The 20,163-nt window shown below is 48.1% G+C and overlaps 1 protein-coding gene across 2 annotated transcripts in view; it reads right to left on the bottom strand.

Annotated features, from left to right (window-relative positions):
• The window catches only part of Hel89B (histone acetyltransferase 1), a 392,774-nt gene that overhangs the window by 120,101 nt on the left and 252,510 nt on the right, over nt 1–20,163 (bottom strand). For both annotated transcript variants that reach the window (XM_075703080.1, XM_075703081.1), the window contains exons 22-23: nt 15,473–15,670; nt 8,808–8,924 (exon numbers count right to left, since the gene is read on the bottom strand). In XM_075703080.1, coding sequence (XP_075559195.1) covers nt 8,808–8,924; nt 15,473–15,670 — 315 coding nt within the window. The remainder of the gene's footprint in view (nt 1–8,807; nt 8,925–15,472; nt 15,671–20,163) is intronic.

The following is a 20,163-nucleotide window of genomic DNA, read 5'->3' as shown; positions in this document are numbered from 1 at the left end:
AAGGTACCAGCCGCGTGACCACAGAGGATTCAACTGCCATCGCTGCGGAGGCGTCGGTCACATGGCCCGCGAGTGCCCTACAGGTCAGCGTGGCGGCCCACCCCGCTGCTACCAATGCAACGGGATCGGACATATCCGCTCTCAGTGTAAGGGAAACGGGGGACGGTAGGTCCTACACCGGCAAGCACCTACGAGACTGCGCTGCAAGTAGCGACCTTGGCCGCCAACAAGGAGCCTCTCCTGGAAGTGCAGATCGGGAGGACGACGATCCAGGCACTACTGGACACAGGCTCGAGTGTGAGCTTGCTTGGATTGCTGGCGGCAAAGGCAGCGGTCGAGGCGGGCGCCAATCCCAAGACACAGGAACAAGCACTCCGCCTGGCAACAGGTTGGTCTCAGTCAACGACTTCCCTCAAGTGCAAAATAAAGTGGGCCACAAGCAGCCGCAATCAACGCTTCCTGTGTGTGCCAGACTTGTGTCGGGACATTGTGCTGGGCAGAGATTTTTTAACAGCAACAGGCACCTCTTTACATGTATCGCTGGGTGGATGGACGATTGGAACCGATCCACAGTGCATGGTGCCATTTGCTAAGCGCGAGAAGGACCCAGCGACAGCACTTGCAATAGAAGATGGAGAGTCGTACCACTTGCACAGCCTGTTTGAAGAAGTGCTTGTAGTTCCAGGCATAGAGAACGTGCATCAGGCTGGCACCAGGGAACTACACCCAAGCATGAGTAAAGTTCTCGATGACTTTAGTCATCTGTTTACTACAGTTGCGGGATGTACCACCCTGGCTCAGCACCGCATTGACACGGGGGACAGTGCGCCCGTGAGATGCAAGCTACATCCAGTGAATGCGAAGAAGCAGAAGATCATCGAGGGCTGTGTGGATGGCCTCCTAGAACAGGGCCTTATAAGACGAAGCACCAGCCCGTGGACTAGCGCCCCAGTGCTCGTTGCAAAGAACTCTGGAGGCTACCGGCTCGCTGTGGACTACCGTCCGTTAAATGCACGCACCCGAGTACCTGCCTACCCAATGCCTCAAACAGACTGGCTGCTAGTGCAGTTGGGCCGAGCAATGTGGTTTTCCAGCTTTGATCTCTCCCAAGGGTTTTTCCAAATTCCTGTTTGCAAGGCTGACATAGCTAAAACGGCCTTCATTTGCCATCAAGGTACATTTGAATTTACGAGGATGCCTTTCGGGGTGGCAGGCGGTCCAGCAACTTTTCAAACCCTAATGGACCGGGTGCTGCAGGGAATCAATCACCACTTTGCTATGGCATTTTTAGATGATGTCCTTGTATACTCAGAGACACTGGAGAACCATGTTGAACATGTAAGGGAAGTACTATAACGCAATGAGGGTGCTGGCCTTACGATTGATCCAGATAAAGTAAAGGTCTGCCGTCAGTCCCTCAAGTTTTTAGGTTACATCATCTCCCCTGGGCAGTGCAGACCAGATGAGGACAAGGTGAGTGCAGTGCTGGATTATCCAAGACCCAGTACAGTTAAGCAGCTGCAAGCCTTCCTGGGACTTGCCGGCTACTATAGAAGCTTCATCCATCACTTTTCACTGACGGCAGATTCACTGACCAACCTTTTGAAGAAGAACGAGCCATGGCAGTGGGAGGAGCGCCAAGAACAGGCTTTCACTGCACTCAAGCAGGCCTTAGCTCAGGATGCTGTTATAAGCCTCCCAGATCTAAATCGACCCTTTGTGGTGGAGACAGATGCAAGTGGCATTGGCATTGCAGCTGTGCTACTGCAGGCTGGCCCTGATGGTCTGCAGCCTGTTTCCTTCATTAGCAGAGTCCTTACAGCAGCCGAGAGCCATTATACTGTCCAGGAGTGGGAATGCCTGGCAGTAGTCTGGGCAGTGGACAAGTTCAGGGCATATCTTGAATTTACGGAGTTTGAGATACACTGTGACCACTCCTCCCTGGCATGGATGTTTAATACCGACCAAGCTTCACCCAGGGTCAAGCGTTGGCTTCTTCGGCTGCAGGGCTTCAACTGCCGAATCAAGCACAGACGAGGGCTGGCAAACATACCCGCTGATGCCTTGAGTAGAGCCCCTCTCCAGTGTGAAGACAACCCAAGTGACAACCTACATGAGACGCTGTTCCCTATTGCTGCTCCAGAACCTGAAGGCAAAATTACATTTGATGAAGTAGCTGTGTCCTCGGAGGTTGACTCTTCCTTGCTGAGTGACACAACACAGCTGGTACAAGAACAGGCTCGTGATGACCGCCTCTTAAAGCTGAAGGCGGTGGTCCAAGGGACTCGGCTACCAAGCTCGGACCCTGATCATCGCCTCTTTCGCGATCTGGCGGAAACAACGGAACTGCAGCCAAGCGGATTGCTGGTTCAGCAAAGAGGCAACCAGAAGGTAGCGTGGTTACCTAATCACTTGCGGCAGCTGGCACTGAAGGTGGCCCACGACCATCCCACTGCAGGCCATGCTGGATTTTTCAAAACTCTGAGGCGTGTTGCTGCACGATTCGTCTGGCTAGGCATGCGAGCAGACATATCAAAGTATGTGCAAGGCTGTACTGCCTGTCAGCGCACAAAAGCTTGGCGCAAGAAACCAGAGGGCCTCATGAGCAGTCAGTGGGCAACATCACCCATGGAAGAGCTCAGTGTTGACATTATCGGGCCCTTGCCATCTACACCCCGGGGCCACAAATACTTGCTGGTAGTTATTGACAAATTTACGAAGTTTCCAGAGCTTTTCCTTCTACGAGCAGCAACAAGTGCAAAAATACTGGAGTGCATGGTGCAAGTCTTCTGCCGCCATGGCACACCTGTGGCCATCACCAGTGACAATGGCGAGCCCTTTGTTAGCACACTATGGCACAATCTCTTGAAACACTGGGGCATCAAAGATTGTCACACAGTGCCTTACCGGCCGGCTGGCCAAATAGTGGAGCGTCACAATGGCACAATTAAGCAGTGTCTATGGGCATACTGCTCCAACCACGAAGACTGGGACCGGCATATACCTGAGATCGCCCTTGCCATGCGTACTGCCGAGAGCGTCGTCACCGGATATACTTCAGCATTGTTGTGTTACGGCCGCGAGTTGCGCACCCCATGGGAACCTGCAAGCGACAAGGAGGACACGGAGCCTCCGAAAGCAGCACACCATGCACTTGCTGCAGAACTCCAGCGGTGCCTTGGAGAAGCCCTCCAGCATGCTCGGTCCCATCAGGCAGCTGCTTGGAAGGTGCAGAAATCCTGTTACGACCGTCATTGTCAGCCAACAACCATCAAAGAGGGTGACCTTGTGCTGCTGGATTCACATACCTTGAGTGATGCTGCCAAGGGCGTTTCGGCGAAATTGGCACCGCGGCGAAGTGGACCTTATTGTGTAGTCAAACGATTAGGTGACAATGACTTTGTTTTGAGCGATCCTGCTACAGGACGTCATCGAACTACCGCCCACGCTGATCAGCTGATGCTCTGCCACGAGCCATGGCTTCTCCCTACCAGCACAGCTTCACGATTCAAGGGGAGGGGGGGGAGAGTTGTGATGTGCAAGGGCCGGGGCAACCGAGCCCAAGACCCACGACGAGGAGCCACGGTTCTCGGAGGCCAAGCGCGGGATCGACAGTAGTTGACTGAGCGGTGAACAGGTGGCGTGAGTGCGGGGAGGACAGCGGCGCGAATGTGCGGGGAGAAAGTGAAAAGGGATCGGAGTGTGGTTGCGGGTGTTGCGGGCGCGGAAGGTTGGCGTTCGGGAAATAAAGCGGTAGTTCGGGACAACGTGTGGCCTGTCGTCGATCGTGACAGTACATAAACTATCCGTATTCGAAAATTAGCTAGTACATTCATTATTTTCAAATATCAAAACTAACTAAACAGTTCACAACAACGGACTGTTAACGGCTGGTTACTGTTCTGCATCTGCTAAACATTGTATCGATAATTGTCGGAAGTGGAGCAACGACAAAAGGTTCCAAAGAAACAAAATGGGCAGTGCAATCTCTGTTTTCTGGCTTGCGAAGGAAGCCAACATGACAACCTGTGATTTTCAGTTGTCTGTATTTAGTGGTTCTAGAAGCTAGTCATCTAGTAGTTTTATTTTTTAAGCTACAACCACTGATGTTTTTCTTGCAACAAGCTTGTTTGCATGAGTCTGTGGCCCATGTGTCCTTTAGCAGGGTTTCATTTCTTTCCCTCTAACTTCTGATCTTTTTTCAACAGCTATTCATTTGGCATTTAAGGAAAGCTTGTAATACAGCAGCCCCTCATTCTTAGAAAGCTTGTTTGCAATCAGGCTCTAGAGATGTTGAGATGTTATTCGTGCAGTTCTTTTAATGTCAATTAGTGATCTTGTGCTTAAAAGTGGTCTTAATTGTGCAATAGCTGTCTTTTTTTCACTGGCCAGTACAAGCGTGGTACCTAATTAAACTGAAATAAATATTCCTGCTGAAAATATGTGCATCTGCATTTGATTATTCGACATGCAATTCTATACTTCCTATTCATATTCAATTCTATTCAAGAAAGCTTATTTGCCGTTGCATAGTTACGACCAATCAAAAATAATAGGAAGATTGAGCCATTCTGGACTACAGGCCCTCAAGGGAGACACTACAACAGAGGAAATGTTCTTGCCATCACATGAAAGTGCAAAGAACCTTAGAAACACAACCTACACACACACACAGTGAAATCTCCATACATCAAGTCTCCTAGGAGAGCCAGAAATCACTGGTCACATTTAAATGTTGTCACGTCAGAAACATGCAAATTTGTATCAAGAACTGAATCTGACAAGAGGTATCACCAACACTTGAAAGCAGCACATCCGCAAATGCATATATTCCAAGGACAAGGACTCCACGAAATAGAACGAGAGCACGCTCCCATACGTGAAGCAGCCGTCTCCGCCTCGTGCATGCACAGCTCGCACAGAGATTACATCTGCAACACTAAGTGAGTGTGTGCCCGGCTGCACGTCCGCGCATCACGCCAAGATACCCCGACAGTGAGTGAACATGCACAGTTCTGTGCACATTCCACCTGGGGTAGCATGAAATGCAATTCTGCAGGGCTACAATGACCACAACACAGCGATTCTTCGGCAAGTGCCCACTGTGCCACGTGTGGCAACGTGCTTCTTCAGAGTGCAGATAACGCGCCTGGAGCGGTCACACCTAAGCGCACCAATACCGCCAGTGGCTGTCAATAAAGTGCGCAGCGAGCACTCACACCGTTCGCATATCCGAGATCGATATAGGCTTCAGGTGGCATTTATGTGAGCCTGCCTTTCACTGGCAATCTTTCCTTTAAATCCTTCACTACAGTGCAGTCCCCTTATAATGATACCACATAGGTATAAGAACATATCAGTTATAACGACGAGTTGACTTAAGAGTATCGAAGTCATGCATTGGGTCTATGATAAAAAGAACATATATAATGACATTTTACTCACCGCATATCGGATATAATGATAAAAATTTTGTGTTCCAGATGGCGTTTTCCATGCAGGATAATTGTGACATTTGCGCTGCTAAGTTCCCCTTAAAAGTACGATGCTGAGGCGGGGCAAAAAGTTTGGCTGCGCGCGTTTGCATCTGCCACCATTACTGCACAGCGCGTTCCGCCCGCATGCCGATCGCAAAAGCCACAGAAAGCATTGCGAGTTGGTGCAGCACGCCACCAGTTGGTGCCAGCTGCTTCGCCTCCCCGTCACCCATGATCGTGCTCCATGCATCCAGAGAAGAGGGAGAATGACAACAAAGAAAGAAAAGGCGAAGCGGTGCCTGTCCTTTCTACACTCTCCCAGCAAGCATGGAAATGCACCGCGGAAGCAGCCCCGAAGAAGACGGTGCCAACGACTAGACGATGGTACGGACGAAGCGCAAAGCTGTGTGGCTTGAGACGAAGCTGCAAATGTTGCAAGACTCAAAGAAGTACGAGCTTACGCAGGAGCACTGCAATCGTGACAGCTGCTTTCAGGGGCCGTGCCAATCAACGGAAAAGGTGGGCTTTGTGTGCCAGAATGAAAGCCTCCCCCGATAGTGAAACCAACAAGTGGAAGCCACTGACATTTCCGAGCTCTGGGAGTACATCGCTACTGACGATAATGAAACGAGTGATGATTCAATGGAGGAGTGTCCGAGTGCAATTAGTCCTGCCTCGTTCTGTGAAGAGATCTTCGACGGGGTGATGGTTGTTGCGACAGGCGGCAGCATTGTGCGACGAAGACGAAGACAGCAGTGGCCGTGACAACGAGACTGACAAGGGCCCGTCTTTGACACCGTCCCCGATAGAGTTGCTCATTGATGTCACGTTAGCTAAACCATTGTCGCCAGTGTTTGCGCAGCGGCTAGAAGTGATGTGCAATGCAGTTGTGAACCTGAAATTCCCTCGACAACAAATGCACACTTCCGACTATTTAACACACCGAACTCATGACACAACCTAATGCTTGACACAAAATTTACAGGTACAAATAAACATTTTATCTTCCACTGTCTACTTTCTACAACGTCAATTTTTAGCGCAAGTGGCAAACTTAATTTCGGAGCTACAAAAGTATGTTCAGTAGGCTTTCTTTTTTTTTTTTCAGCAGTCCAAATATAGTGATGATCAGTTATAATGATCAGATTTTTCTAGGGCTGTGGAAATATCAAAATTTTTTAATACGAATCAAGTAAGAATACTAAGCATAGAATATCGAATAATGATATATGCACATGCATTTATTGGGAAGCTGGTTTATTTTCACATGTTGGAACATTGCAATTAGCCCATTGTCGGTGGTAAAAAAAAAACTAGTAAACCCTTATACTAAAAGATTGTGCATTTGGCTCACGTTAGCTTTAGAAAATTGAGTAATTTCCACTAGTTGTCTGCTCTCACCACTTGTTGTGTCTTAATATACAGCATCAATTTCCCATAAACTCGGAGGCATTAGACCCTGTACCAGTTGTCACTTATTGCATTTGCTGTCAAGCAATATGCTCGGGATCGGGGGTGGAACCTGCACAAGAGTGCCCCCTCGCCGTTGGCTAAACCCTTGACCCTTGCTACTGAGAAGCTGGCTTGCCTGCACAGCTACACATCCAGTGGCAAAGCATGTTTTACAGGCAAAATTTCATCAGCAGCATGAAATTATCACGAAGTTCAGCACAAAATCAGACACGCTTTTTTAGATTCAAATGCTAATAACCACCTTTGCTCCAGAGCAGCCTGAAATATATTTGATTTGTTTCGAATATTTGTATTCAATCAAATATTCGAAAATGTTCAAATACCTAGTTTCTGACACTGGAAAAAACGCCGAGAGCCAGTGGGGCTATACTAATCCAGGTACAACCGAATTAGGAAGACCCACTAAACTTCAACAAGACACTCCCTCAGCAAAACAGGAATTGGCCTGCCTGGTGCAGTATTCGGCCACTCCCTCCCAAATGACTCGTTTGACTGACCAATGGCCCTGGCCCTCAGTCCCCAACCGCTGTGGAGCACCTGACCAAGGCGGCAGTCAGAGCTGTACCACAGCAGAGGGTGCTAAGAATCTCTGGACAAGGACAGGCCACCAATGGAAACTGACCCTGGCAATGTTTACACCCGAACCTTCTCAAGTGAGGCTAGCTTAGCAGGACTCTTTGAGGAACTATCAGGCATTGTTTGGGATATCAATTGCCTTAGTAAGTTTACAACTGGTGAGGCTTATACAGTGCTGACAAATGGCCACGTCTTCTGCTATAGAGGACTACCAGATAAGAAGGAGTTTGGAGTAGGATTCCTAATCCATAAGAACATAGCGAGCAGCATTGATGAATTCTACAGCCTTAATGACAGGGTAGCAGTAGCCGTAATAAAGCTGAATAGAAGGTATAAAATAAAGGCAGTACAAACCTACGCTCCAACCTCCAGTCCCAATGATGAAGAAAACAGTTTTATGAAGATGTTGAATTAGTGATGCGAAAACTGCAAACTCCGTACAGTGTAGTCACGGGTGACTTCAATGCAAAAGTGAGAAAAAGGCAGGCTGGTGAACAAGCAATTGGCAACTATGCCATCGGATAGCATGAAAAAAGAGAATATGTGCCAGAAGCGATGTGCCAAGACAAGGTGGCAGACACGGAATGCCCTTTAAACCGCAGGCATCGGCTAGTACATGTGCCGTTTCTGTCTCCTGCCTTTCCTTATGGCTGGTCTCGCAACATGTGGGGCCATAATGTCAAAATGTTTTAAGGCCCAGGTCTTTCGTGAACGTCCCAACAAAGTCGGCACCGAACTTGAATCACCACAACCTCTATTACCACGCAGCAATGCTTTGCTACATCACGTAAACTGCTGATCTTAAATCACCTTAATGCTTCTCGAATGTCTTAGTCTGGACGGGCCGGTCTGATACCGACGTACACGTGCCTTTCTGTGCACATGTCTGGCACGTTCAAGAAAGAAAAGATATAACGCAAATCCAACACACATCTTGGAATCTATGTGAAGTGATGCTTTCATGAAGCGGTTAACCAAATGCTATAACACTGGCCCCAATTCATTCTAAGGGAACAGGCGTGCACTCGTGCTACGTAACGTGACATACGTGGCGATCGTCTCCACGAGCTAGCTGGCACTGGTTCGATGGAGGCGCTCGTGCATCGGGCTGCTGTGCAAGGGGAGCGAGCTTTGGTCCCATTGACGCAATGCAACAGGTTCCTTTTTTTTAAACTGTGACATAATGGAACACCGGCCGAAGCCACGGCAACACACCCGGCCACAGCAAACACATCGTACCCGGCACTCAAGGCGCAGGGCCAATAGGAAACGAACACAAACCTCGTCCTCGGCACTGTTGGAGTCATCCGCGCTCTCGACCGACTGCGCAGCCTGCAGGGATCCCTTGCGACCGCCCGACACCGAGCCCGAGCGCCGCACCGGGGCCCTCTCTGCAGACTGAACATGCATGTATGAATTGAAAATTGCCGAGGTCATTCATGGTATTATTGAAACCAATGATCCACTTCCTGTTACTTTGTTTAAAATCCTACTACAAAATACAAGAGCTGCAACTAACCAGTGTTTCAATCTGCCCCCATGTCATAATCTGTATGGGAAAAGACTCGTGTAATTTAATGGCACACTTGTTTGGAATTCTCTGCCAATACATATAAAACAAGCCCGTAACTTTAGGTTTGCTGTAAGAACACTTTTTTGAAAAATACTGTGGATAAAAGTGCACCGTTTATATTTATCTTCGTGCCTAAGTTATGTATGTTAATTTTATTATTATATGTATAATGTCTGCTGTTTTGTTTGTTCGCGTGCTGCCTTTTTGTACGCTAAGTTGACTATGGACCTGGGACTAGCAAATTGCTATGGGTCCAGCAATGCTTTTGTATTTTGTAAAATATGTTTTAAATAAATAAAAAATGAATGAATGAATGAATGAATGAGGCGTCTGTTACACATACCAGGGGCTTTCACAACAAAAGGCGAGGCAAAAAAAAGGCCTCGTCGAATCTCTTCTCTAGCATCACTGATTAGGCTTACCACAACACCCAATTTCATTTTTGACGAGAGAACTCAATGTCACTGCTGTCCCAATGTCTGGCGCAATCATCTCCTCTTGCTGCCATCCTGTCAGTATCACAGTTTCTGAGCCCATGCTTTCAATTTATTTCTTGCTTCCAATTTCTTCGGCTTTCTTAGCGAAGCACCTTTTCATCAGATAGGTTCCAATCCTTTTGCGATCCCACAAGGCTCACCCAATCACGTGCCAATGCTGAAAGCATGGCCTGGCCAGTACAGTATGGCCACTGGTTTCAGAGATCCCACTCCAATCAATGTGAACCACTTTTTTGAGTGGCGAGTGGTGGTGCAAGACAGCACTTTGACAAATGAACAAAATTATCCATGGACTGACTGATGAGCAAATGATAAAACTTGGCGGCAAGCACATGATAGTGTGCTAGAAAAATGAGCTGAGTTGCGCTACACTGACATGGATTATTCTTATCTGCGCCATTTGTAAACGGCACAGATCCAGTCTAGCCCGTTCAAAAATTTTGTACACATCACCGAGCACCCTGCAATTTTTCAACTTGATTTGGTGATTTGATCTGCTGTTGCACATATGACATGAATGTTGCTTCTGTTTGTTTACAGTGTTTTCTTTGTGGGGTCCTTAACTTGTTGTTCCTACTTTCACTGTGTGTGCCAGCGTACATGATTTTATTGCGAGAAATGAATTTTCTCAGGGCTCAACGCGGACCCTGTCCATTTCATCCTTGTCCTTGCTTGGCTCCACAAGTCTGGGTTCGAAACCCAAAAGCAAAAATTGGCTAGCACCTTAGGAAAAAAAAACAAAAACAACAACAACAAAAAAAACAGCATGCCCACCTTAACAGTCAAGACTCACAGTAGCACCCCCAACATTGAGCAGTGAAATATCCAACTTTAAACTTTAAACTTTCAACAAACATACCTGCTAACCCATAAACTTTGAAATTTGTAAAATCCTGCAGTTGCAACATTGGGAGAAAGGTTGCGTGATTTCTTTCTTTCTTTTTTTAATAAAACTTCCTCTGAACATGCCCTGTGTTTGACGGACACATAGGCACTCTATTAATGATCATTTAGCTTTAGACGCGTTCAGGATCGCCAGTCCACTTGTAGAGTCTGTGAAGGAGCATGTTTACCTAGGTAAATTACACACAGGGAACCCTGATCATGAGAAGGAAAGTTGTATAAGAATAAAGATGGGTTGTAGCACATTCGGCAGACATTGTCAGATCCTGACTGGAAGCTTACCATTATCATTGAAAAGAAAGGTGTACAATCAATGTATGCTACCGGTGATGACATATGGGGCAGAAACTTGGCGACTGACAAAGAAGCTCAAAAACAAGTTAAGGACCACGCAAAGAGTGATACCAGTCCTTCGCCAAACAAGGCTGAGCAGATTCTGCTGCAGGAATGCGGCACCTGCTTAGTGCATCCGCTAGGATGTTGGCCCGTCCTTTACGATGCCTTACGGTACACCTGAACCCTTGTAATCTCAACACCCAACGTCACACTCTGCACGATGTCTCCCCAGTTGTGAACATCCAAGCAAATGATGCATGGTCACAATGCACCTCAAATGATGTGAATTCTACATCCAGTCGGAATCTATCGATAGCCCACACCACAGCGAGGCATTCCACTTCTTGGGACAGTATACAGTAAATCCTCGTTAAACCATACTCGCTTAAACGGTAGTTTTGTTTTAAAAATAGTAATGTCAAATCCCCGACTCAGCGTCCATTGAACATAATGTGTTGTGTATCCTCATAAACCGTACCAGCTTATTGCGTACGTGTCAGTTAACACGTAGTGTTCCCGCTTTTCGTCGCGCAAACATGGCGGTGCGTCGTCTTCATCAGGTGGCCCGATAGAACAACAAGCCTCAAAGATCGGAACAACAGCCTCCAAGCGCCCTGTGCGTTTGTGTATGAAGCCCCATCAACATCAACATCATTATGGCTCTGTGCCAGAGAGCGTTGTGGCATCATGCAAGCGAGGACTCGCGTCATGCCAAAGCTCGGATAAAAAAGACACCGGGTGCTCAGCATAGAAGAAAAATTAGACATTGTTTGTGCTGTTGAATGTGACACAAAGAAGTCGGGGCTGGCAGACGGCAGGGATCTGCTGTTGACTACGGTGTGTGCCATTTGGAATGCGAAGAAATTGCTCGGAAGCGCTGCTGCAACTGCGAAGAGATGTTCTCTACGAGGTTCAACTTTTCGCCATCGTTGCCTCTGTTGACACCGAAGTATGGACTAGCAACAGCCTGGATGATTCAGGCCCGACAGCGGCAGAAGCTGCGCGTTACGTCAGCCTCACGAATGCGATCGTTGCAACGAGAACAGCACCCCGCAATGAAAAAGGCGCCCCACGACTTCTGCAGCACTACCGCACGCGTGCACGGAGCATGCATAACGCCAATGAGAAACCTGCCAAGCAAGTGTTTGCCGAGAAGAGGGGGCTGGCTGAAAAGCTGGCACGTAACTTCAGTAAGTTTGGGGCCGCTGTCATCGCTGCTAGGCCGCGGCAGAATTAAACGAAAATAACACCTTTGTCACGCGAAGTGAATAAATACTGCATGTTTTTTTACCCTTTCATCGCACTCTCTCCCGAGTTCCGTTTTTAACAGGTAAGTGGGTGATCTTGTGCTATTTCGGTTAAACAGTACTGCCATTTAGTATGTACTTTTTCAGAGCTCCAGCTAACTAAGGTTTAACGAAGTTTCACTGTAGTTCTTTTCAGCAGCACTGAGGGTGCTGCTTATAAATGACACAGGCCTGTGTTCACCTTCGCTTTCCTTCAACAACACTGCCGATATGCCAGTGCCACTGGCATCTGTTTCAATCACAAAGGGCCCCGTTCAGGTCAGGCAATACCATAGCCACCTCTCCTGCCAGCATTAGCCTCAGTCTCGAATGCTGTCGAACGCTCGGCAACCTAAACCCAATGGGCTCCTTTCTTGAGGAGAGCTGTCAGGGGTCTGACTTTGTCAGAAAACCAGGAGCAAAATTTCTGTAGTATCCCAAAAGGCCCAAAAACATTTGGAGCTCCTTGACTGCTTTAGGGCATGGGAATCCTGCAACCGCTCGCAACTTGTCTGGGTCAGGTTGACATTTGCCTGGAGAGATTACATGTCCAAGGAACTTTAATGCCTGTTCACAGCATGTACCTTTGCTGGGTTTGATTGTCAGACCTGCAGAGCCAATTCTTCACAGTACCTCATCGATATGTTCTAGGTGGTCCTCAAAAGTTTCTGAATAAATGAGCACATTGTTAGGAAATGCCATGCAGTAGCTTTGTTTTATGCCTTCTAACACTTTGTCCATGAGAGACTGCAATCTTGCCGGCCCACCTGCTAGCCCAAATGGCATTTGCTTAAATCAAAACACTCCTCTGTGGCACAGGAATGCAGTCTTCGGTACATCTTCGGGAGCAACCGACAGCTGAAAGAAGCCCTGAGCAAGGTCGAGGCTCGTGAACCCCCTAGTGCAGCCGAGCTGACCCAGTACCCAGCCTGTGCAGGGCATGGGATATATTGACACAATTCTGATTGCACTTAAGGGCCTGTAGTCGACCGCAAGGCAATATCCTCCAGTTTTCTTCTTTGCTAATACAGGGGCACTGGCCCAGGAACTGGAGCAGGGCTCAATGAGGTCTTGGTCCAGCAAATCTTGGATACACCCATCAAGAATTTCTCTCTTTAACTGGGCGAAGCTTGCGTCTAACTGGTGGGTCTATTTTGTGAACCACCAGGGACGTGCAATCTGATACAGTGGTAAAAATGTGGTCATGGTCTGCAAGGACGTTATCAAGTTTCTGCTTCTGCTCCTCTCGAAGGTTCTCTAGACTACACTCGCCACTGTCAGTGGTATTGTGGCGTACACCATGCATATCTGCAAAAAGTGCCTGTAGGGAGCTGGCCACATTTTCATTGGGCTCTTGACCTTGCTTGTTGCATTGGAACGCTATCTTACAGACTGACAGGGGTCGGTGTCCAGCATCCGACGCACATGGCCGCTTCGGTGCCTTTTTAAATTTGACGAGCCCATATGGGTCAAAGGGTAGTGACCATCCACCTAAGGCCCATGTGGAGAGAAACACCTGCATCCCCAAGAAAATCCCGCCCAAGGACAACGTCGTGACACAGCTCTGGCAAGAGAAGAAAACGCTGCTTCCTGGATCCTACTGGACCCTAGCAAACCGATTGTGCAGTTTCTGACCAGCCCTGAGCGAGCCTGAGGGTTCGTCCTTCTTCCCTGAAGGTGGTTCCCACGCACTTGGCTGCTGCGAGGGCACGGCTACGTATTAAGCTCACGCTTGCCCCAGTGTCCATGAGTGCATAAAGGACACTGTCACCAATTAACAGTACAAGCAGTGGTTCTTTATTCCTGGCTGTTGAGAGCACTTGCAGGGATGCTGCATAGCCGTCGGCTGGAGAAACGGCTACGCTCATCCATTTCCCAGGCAATCTGCTTGTAGGCGTCCCAGTGTTCGGCGTGCGAGCGAACGGCACAGGTTAGGGGTTCCACTCCGGGTCTCCAGCGTGAAACGTCGTTGACCGTGGACACTCAGAAGCCGAAACTGCCGCAGGCTGCAGCTGCCACTCTCGTTGCTGGGCCGGGAGGGTTTGGACGAATGGATGAATGGATGGACGTTGGATGAATGGACGAAGGCCAAATCAGTTGCTGCTTGTGCAATACGTGGTGGTGGCAGAGGCACATAGCGCAGGTGATGTCAAGCACATTCCATGATAGAGCCGGCCGCCTTCGCCATTTCTTGCCGGCTTGCAAAGCTCATGTTGGCTGTTAGGTCTTGGAATGTCGGATGCATTTGTCTCCGTACGCCTTCCACCTTTTTGGCATCTCAAACAGGCTCCGCTATACGGTCATACTATTCAGCAATGACATGACATGCGCTGATCTGGCTCTGCTTTTAGTTTAAACTTGCAGTCAACAGTGGTATACTCCACCATAAATTCGGACACGAAGGACTGCCAGTCGGGGTTGCGCACCTGAGAAGCGGCAGCATTGTTTGGCTGACCCCTCCAACGCTGCTGGAAGCAACTGCAAATGGCAATAAGGGGGGGGGGGGGGCACACACTGTTGCGTACCGTCCCGTGCCTGCGACTCTACGCCGCCTGGCGTCGGCCCGGTACCCTCACAAGTGGCCTCGCCTGTTTGGTGCCATTACGATAACGACACGCTATGGGCCACGCTGCACGCCGATACGACACAGGTTAAAGTAGCAACGTCACTCGTGTACTTCAGTTGGCTACTGCCGCGGTTAGCAGCGGCTGCGATACTGACTTTTCTAGATGGCACTAGCTATCCACCATATCTCATTTTAAATTACAACCTGGCGCGTTTTTTCAAAATTTTCGAATCCAAGCTGACCCTAGAGTTTGGCATATGATTATTCGAAAAAAAAAAAAAGGACTATTGGCGTAGATTTGAATAAATACGGTAAGCGAGAGAAGCAGACAACCTAGGCACTGGTTCTCTACATTCTGCATAGTACGTCACTTTCGGCGACTGGTAATGGAGTTTTTTTGGTTTTTGTATGAAAAAGATCAATTTGTGCGAGCGTTTTGTGAAGCACCCACTTGTATTTAAGACGTAAAATTTTCCACAGAGGCTACAGTACGGCCAAATTAGCTGAAACTGGGCTTTTTATGTGGTCAAAAATTTAATTACAGTTGGCTTTTAAGTTAACTTTTCAAAAAGATGTGGCAGCTATGAGTGAAATGGGGGCAAGTAAATAAAACAACAACGAATGCCAATTTCAGCTTTTTGAATGGCATTCAGATGATGTCGCGGGTATATATTTCTTAAAACATTTCGCAGTATGAACACATGGCTATGTGACGTGGTAACCAGTTCCAGTGTAGTGGTAGATGAAAAACAATCTGACCGGTCCCACCAAATCCCGCCACTTGCCTTCTGCATGTTGGCCAGGGTAAGAATGGGCGCCGTCGACGGTGTCACCGACGGGGTGCCCGGTGCCGCAGCAGGCAGCGCCACACTCGGGTCTAAGCAGAGGTACGTGAGCAGGTTGCGCACAATCTTGCCAGTCGGGCATGGGGTACGATCCACACAGCTGCTCATCAGGTGCACCAGGCTGTCTGCCGACTCCCCCTGCACCACAACCGGGGTGGCAGAACGTCGGTCTACACCATCGCAACAAACTGTGGACTACGTAGAAAAGCCTAATTACAGACTACGCAGACATAGAGCAGCCTTTGTGCAAGTACGTCCAGCTTGAGCAGATGGAGACGGAGCAAGGAATGAGACACATCGCTGCAATGCCCATCTCGTTACTTGCTCTGTCTGCTCGCATCATACGCACCTGCAATTTTGCGCAAACTAGCCTATAAAAAACATTTCAGCTGTGTGCAACAGTTTACACTTAACATGCGGAGTGAACATGTCACAAAAGCTAGCGAAAATAGACATTTCTGACAGCGGAAGAAGCGTTGCCATTACCACACGCCCTACAGAATCTAGAATCTTGAGAACCACTATGGCTCTTTGACAGGATCCTCAAGATCCAACGGCCTTTGCAGACCTGGAGTTTCCTAGAAAAAATTATTAGAAGGAAGAATAGTGCTGCAGTCATTCGGCTTCCATGGATTGATGTGTGACACAAGGATTATCTTTGTGCCTGTAGCTTGAGACTTCTAAATTTTCAAGAAATCATAGATTTATAAATTCAACAAAGCATTTCAGTCGCTGCACACATACATAATTATTGTGATCTGTTGCAACTGCAACATCTTATTGAAAATTACTAACGTGCAAAGGTGCACAGCCGCTTCAAGGCACAAGAAATGGGTTTGGGAGCATGCTTGACCTGCCCATCATAAAGACCGAACACTGCCGTGCACTGTTTACATTATGCTGCAATAAAACTTGACGTGCACGTAAAATACATGTGCAGTCGCCGACCGATACGTCGGACACCGATAATCCGGACGCAGACGGCTTTGCGGCACCGCCAATGGCCCCATAGACTTAACGTGTAAAGACGACCGTTATTTCAGACAGCTACCAGCTCTACGTTCGATTATCCAAACTCCGTCCTTGGCTGCAGCGTACGCCAACTCTGCCGCTGTTATGTCCTTTGGCAATCTCGACGAGACGTCAAGCATGGCGCCTCAGAGGCGTGAGACACCAAGTATGGCCTCAGAGATTACCCATTAGGTGGCAAGCCTAGAGGCCTTGTCTTGGTCGCAGCACTATGCCTCAGAGATCTAAATGCAAATGCCAATCTTGAAGGCTTTGCCTGAATTATAGGTCGCATCAACATCACAATTATCACATCCTATTCTGGCAACTCTGCATATGACCTGCTTTCGCCATTCTGGTTGTTGAGTTTGCCTTTCGGAGAGCGTTCCACCATTCTGTGCTTGTTTGTTTAGTGTGCGTTCCAGACAGCGCTCTGTTTGCTACAAGAAGCATTTCTCCTGACGTTATCGACAGTGAACGTCAAATAGCACCAAGGGTGCGGTGCCCTCGCAGTCTGACTGAGTCTTGAGTCGCAGTCCGAATGAGCCCGACTGTGCAACTGAAGTGCCTGAACTGCCGCCCACCATAACGAGCTCAAAGGTGGACATCATTGATGACCTGCTAGGCTGCGGTGCGCCGACTTTTGCCACTGTTAGATTTGAAGACTTCGCAGGCATCAACAGCGCAGTGTTGTCGTGTGCCGAACTGAATGATGACAAAATATTTGAGCAAGTTCTTGCACTCTCAAGCAGCGATGACTCAGACGATGATGTGTCGTGTGCTCAGAAGCCTTCACATGCGGATCTGACTCGAGCCTTTGCAGTCCTTGCATTGGCGTACAGCGACCGCACAAGTCTGGCAGGAATACAGGCGTACTTGGTCGCACGTAAGTGGAAGTATGTGCAGCAATGAATTGACCACTTATTCCTTGCACAGGGGCCTTAAAACGTAAATAAAATCATCTTTTTCGGATACATTCATTTTTTTCAGACATTCAATAGTTCGAACTTATTTACGTTCCCCGTGGATTCCGAATTATCGGTCGCCAACTGTACTCACATGGAATATAGTACACATACACGACTACTCTGTAATTTGAGCCAGTTTGACAGGCTAGAATAATCTGCCGAGTATTTTAGCCCGAGTCCCAGAAATTTCTAAAGATTTCCCTAGTAGAAAAAGTGAAGCACACTGTGTGTATTTGTTAACAAGCAACTACAATCTCATTACTACGAACACCACATTAACAAACTTTTCAGATTAATGAACTTTCTAAAAACCCCTGCTGACTTCTTATAGTTTGAATGTAAAGATATTTCAGTACTATGAGCTTCACAATTTGAACTTTTCAGAACAACAATAGTTATTGGGTTTCCGTGTCGTGTGAACAATGCCTCAGTAGTACAAACTAATATTCCGAAATCTGGTGATTATTTCAGCTTTATTATCTGACTCTCTTCATGTCATCGTCACACCTTTTATGCAAACTGACTGGACCAAGTTGTCAAGTGGGTGTCTAAGTATGTGCTCATGGTCATAATGCCTGTGCATCATTGCATCATTTTCATTCTAGTTCTGTTATCCAGCTCTTGTCATGCTGTCATCGTCATAGTCAGCATGCATTCATTGTCACACCGCCATCGTAATACCATCGTGATCCTCCAAATGTAATCATTCCAGCTTTGTCATCTTACTCTAGTCAGGCCACCATTCTCGCATTGCGAGGACCATTGACGTAATGCGATTTCTGCCCAGTGCTCTGAATGTCAACGTGAGGAAATTAAGAAAAGTGCAGGTGAACGGCAGGAGTAACTATGCCTCTCTTGTGGAGCTTGAAGTGCGTGGCAATGTACAGTGCCAAGGCTGGTCCATGCCAGAGACTTGTGGCGAGTCTCTGTAACCTATCGCCTGGGGGCAAGGTGTTGATTATTTCACTCACAAATTAAGTCGACCGTTTCCATTCCAACCGACTTACAATCAAGGGCATTCACCAGGGCAAACTTCACCAGGTTATTCCCTAGGCGGTGAACTCAGACCAAAGTTTGAAATGGCCGGGGGTTGTAGCGGACCCTTATATTCCAGCCATGGAGGCCTCAGCATGGAATGATGTCCCTGAGCTCAGACTATTGTGAAGTGGCCGGGGATCGTGGTGGACCCTTGTAATCCTGCGTCAGGGAGGCCTTAGCATGGAATGAGTGAATTAACCAGACCAGCCTGAAGTGGCTGGGGGGCTTGGCGGACCCCTGTGATCTAGCTGCACAGAGGCCTCAGCATGGAATGGCGTCCTTGAGAGAGTTCATAACCGTACTGTTAGGGCCGGGGGAGGGTTGTGCGCGCCTGTAATCCAGCCTATTGGAGGCCACAGTGCGGAAGGCGGTCCATCTCGTAAGTCGGTCAGGGGAAAGGCCGGCGACCATTCATGGTCCAGAGGTGCCTGAACGATGCGGATTGTGGCGTGTCCGTGTAATCCAGCCTGGGTGGAGTCGCGGCCTCTGGATCTGAGCTCTCCCCACCTTCTAGGGGTGCGTCACGGGCAACGTGCGAGTGGAGTCGGATGCTCGCACGGCTAATCGGGGGAGCTCTTGCCGCTGCCTGGAGTTGGAGGGCTGCGGTCACAGAGAGGGGGAAAATACGGAGCCCTGATATGTTTCAGCACCCAGCAAAACGCGCAGGATGTCTACCCCCTCCTGCTATCCCGATGCAGGGAATTTTCACTGAGGAATGTTAATGGTGCAGCAAACTTGGTTCACTGGGTCAGCATGAAAGGTGTGAACCTTTCATGCTGACCCAGTGAACCAAGTTGACTAACAGTTTGGGCTACTAGGTATTTGGTAGCAGTTGTTATGCCGTCATGGTAGTTTCAGAGTTGTCCTTCCAGCTTCGCCATCCGACCCTGTTCATGCCGTCATTGTAATCCCATTGTCCTCATACCACTACGATACCATGGTCGTCATTGCATTTTTATTCTAGCTTCGTCATCAGACCCTCGTCATGCCATCATTGTCATAAAGTGATCGCCGCACCTACAGTCATCACCGTACCTTCATTGTCATACCATCACCATGTTGCTGTCGTGTTTGTTTAATCGTCCACATTTTAGCTTTGTCATCTGACTCTTGTCATGTCCCCTTCGCTGTCACGCCATTATCGTCATACCATCTTTAGTGCTCTTTCGATGACATTCCCCCTTTGTCATTCTACCCCTGTCACTGAGCTGTCGTCATGCTCTTTGCCAACCTTGGCAAGTGAGTGCGAAAGCAAAGTGGGCCAATACTGAGGAACAGTGCATGTGCACATAACTGAAGCAATGGAAGTCTCAAAATGACCACTTGAGACAGCTCTTTATCAATACAGTGGAATCTTTATGATACGAATCTCACTGGGTCACGAAAAATATTCGCATTAGCCAAAATTCGTATCATCATAGCAATTCAAACTAGCTAAATTAAAGAGTCAGAGGTGAACTCACTCAGGCACGTGTATGTAAAAAGCATTTATTTCTTGAAGAAAAAGTCTCTAATGTCCTTCTGCTTGTTTTTCTTTGTCAGGTCAATTAGCAGACTTTGTTCAAATCCATAAAAATGCGTGCACATGTTGTCGCTGATTTCATCCGCGGCCATAGC

The sequence above is a fragment of the Dermacentor variabilis genome, chromosome 8, assembly GCF_050947875.1.
Source record: "Dermacentor variabilis isolate Ectoservices chromosome 8, ASM5094787v1, whole genome shotgun sequence".
In the NCBI taxonomy this organism is placed as follows: Eukaryota; Metazoa; Arthropoda; class Arachnida; order Ixodida; family Ixodidae; genus Dermacentor; species Dermacentor variabilis.
Note: the sequence above shows the minus strand (reverse complement) of the source record. Positions and strands in the feature narration are given on the sequence as shown.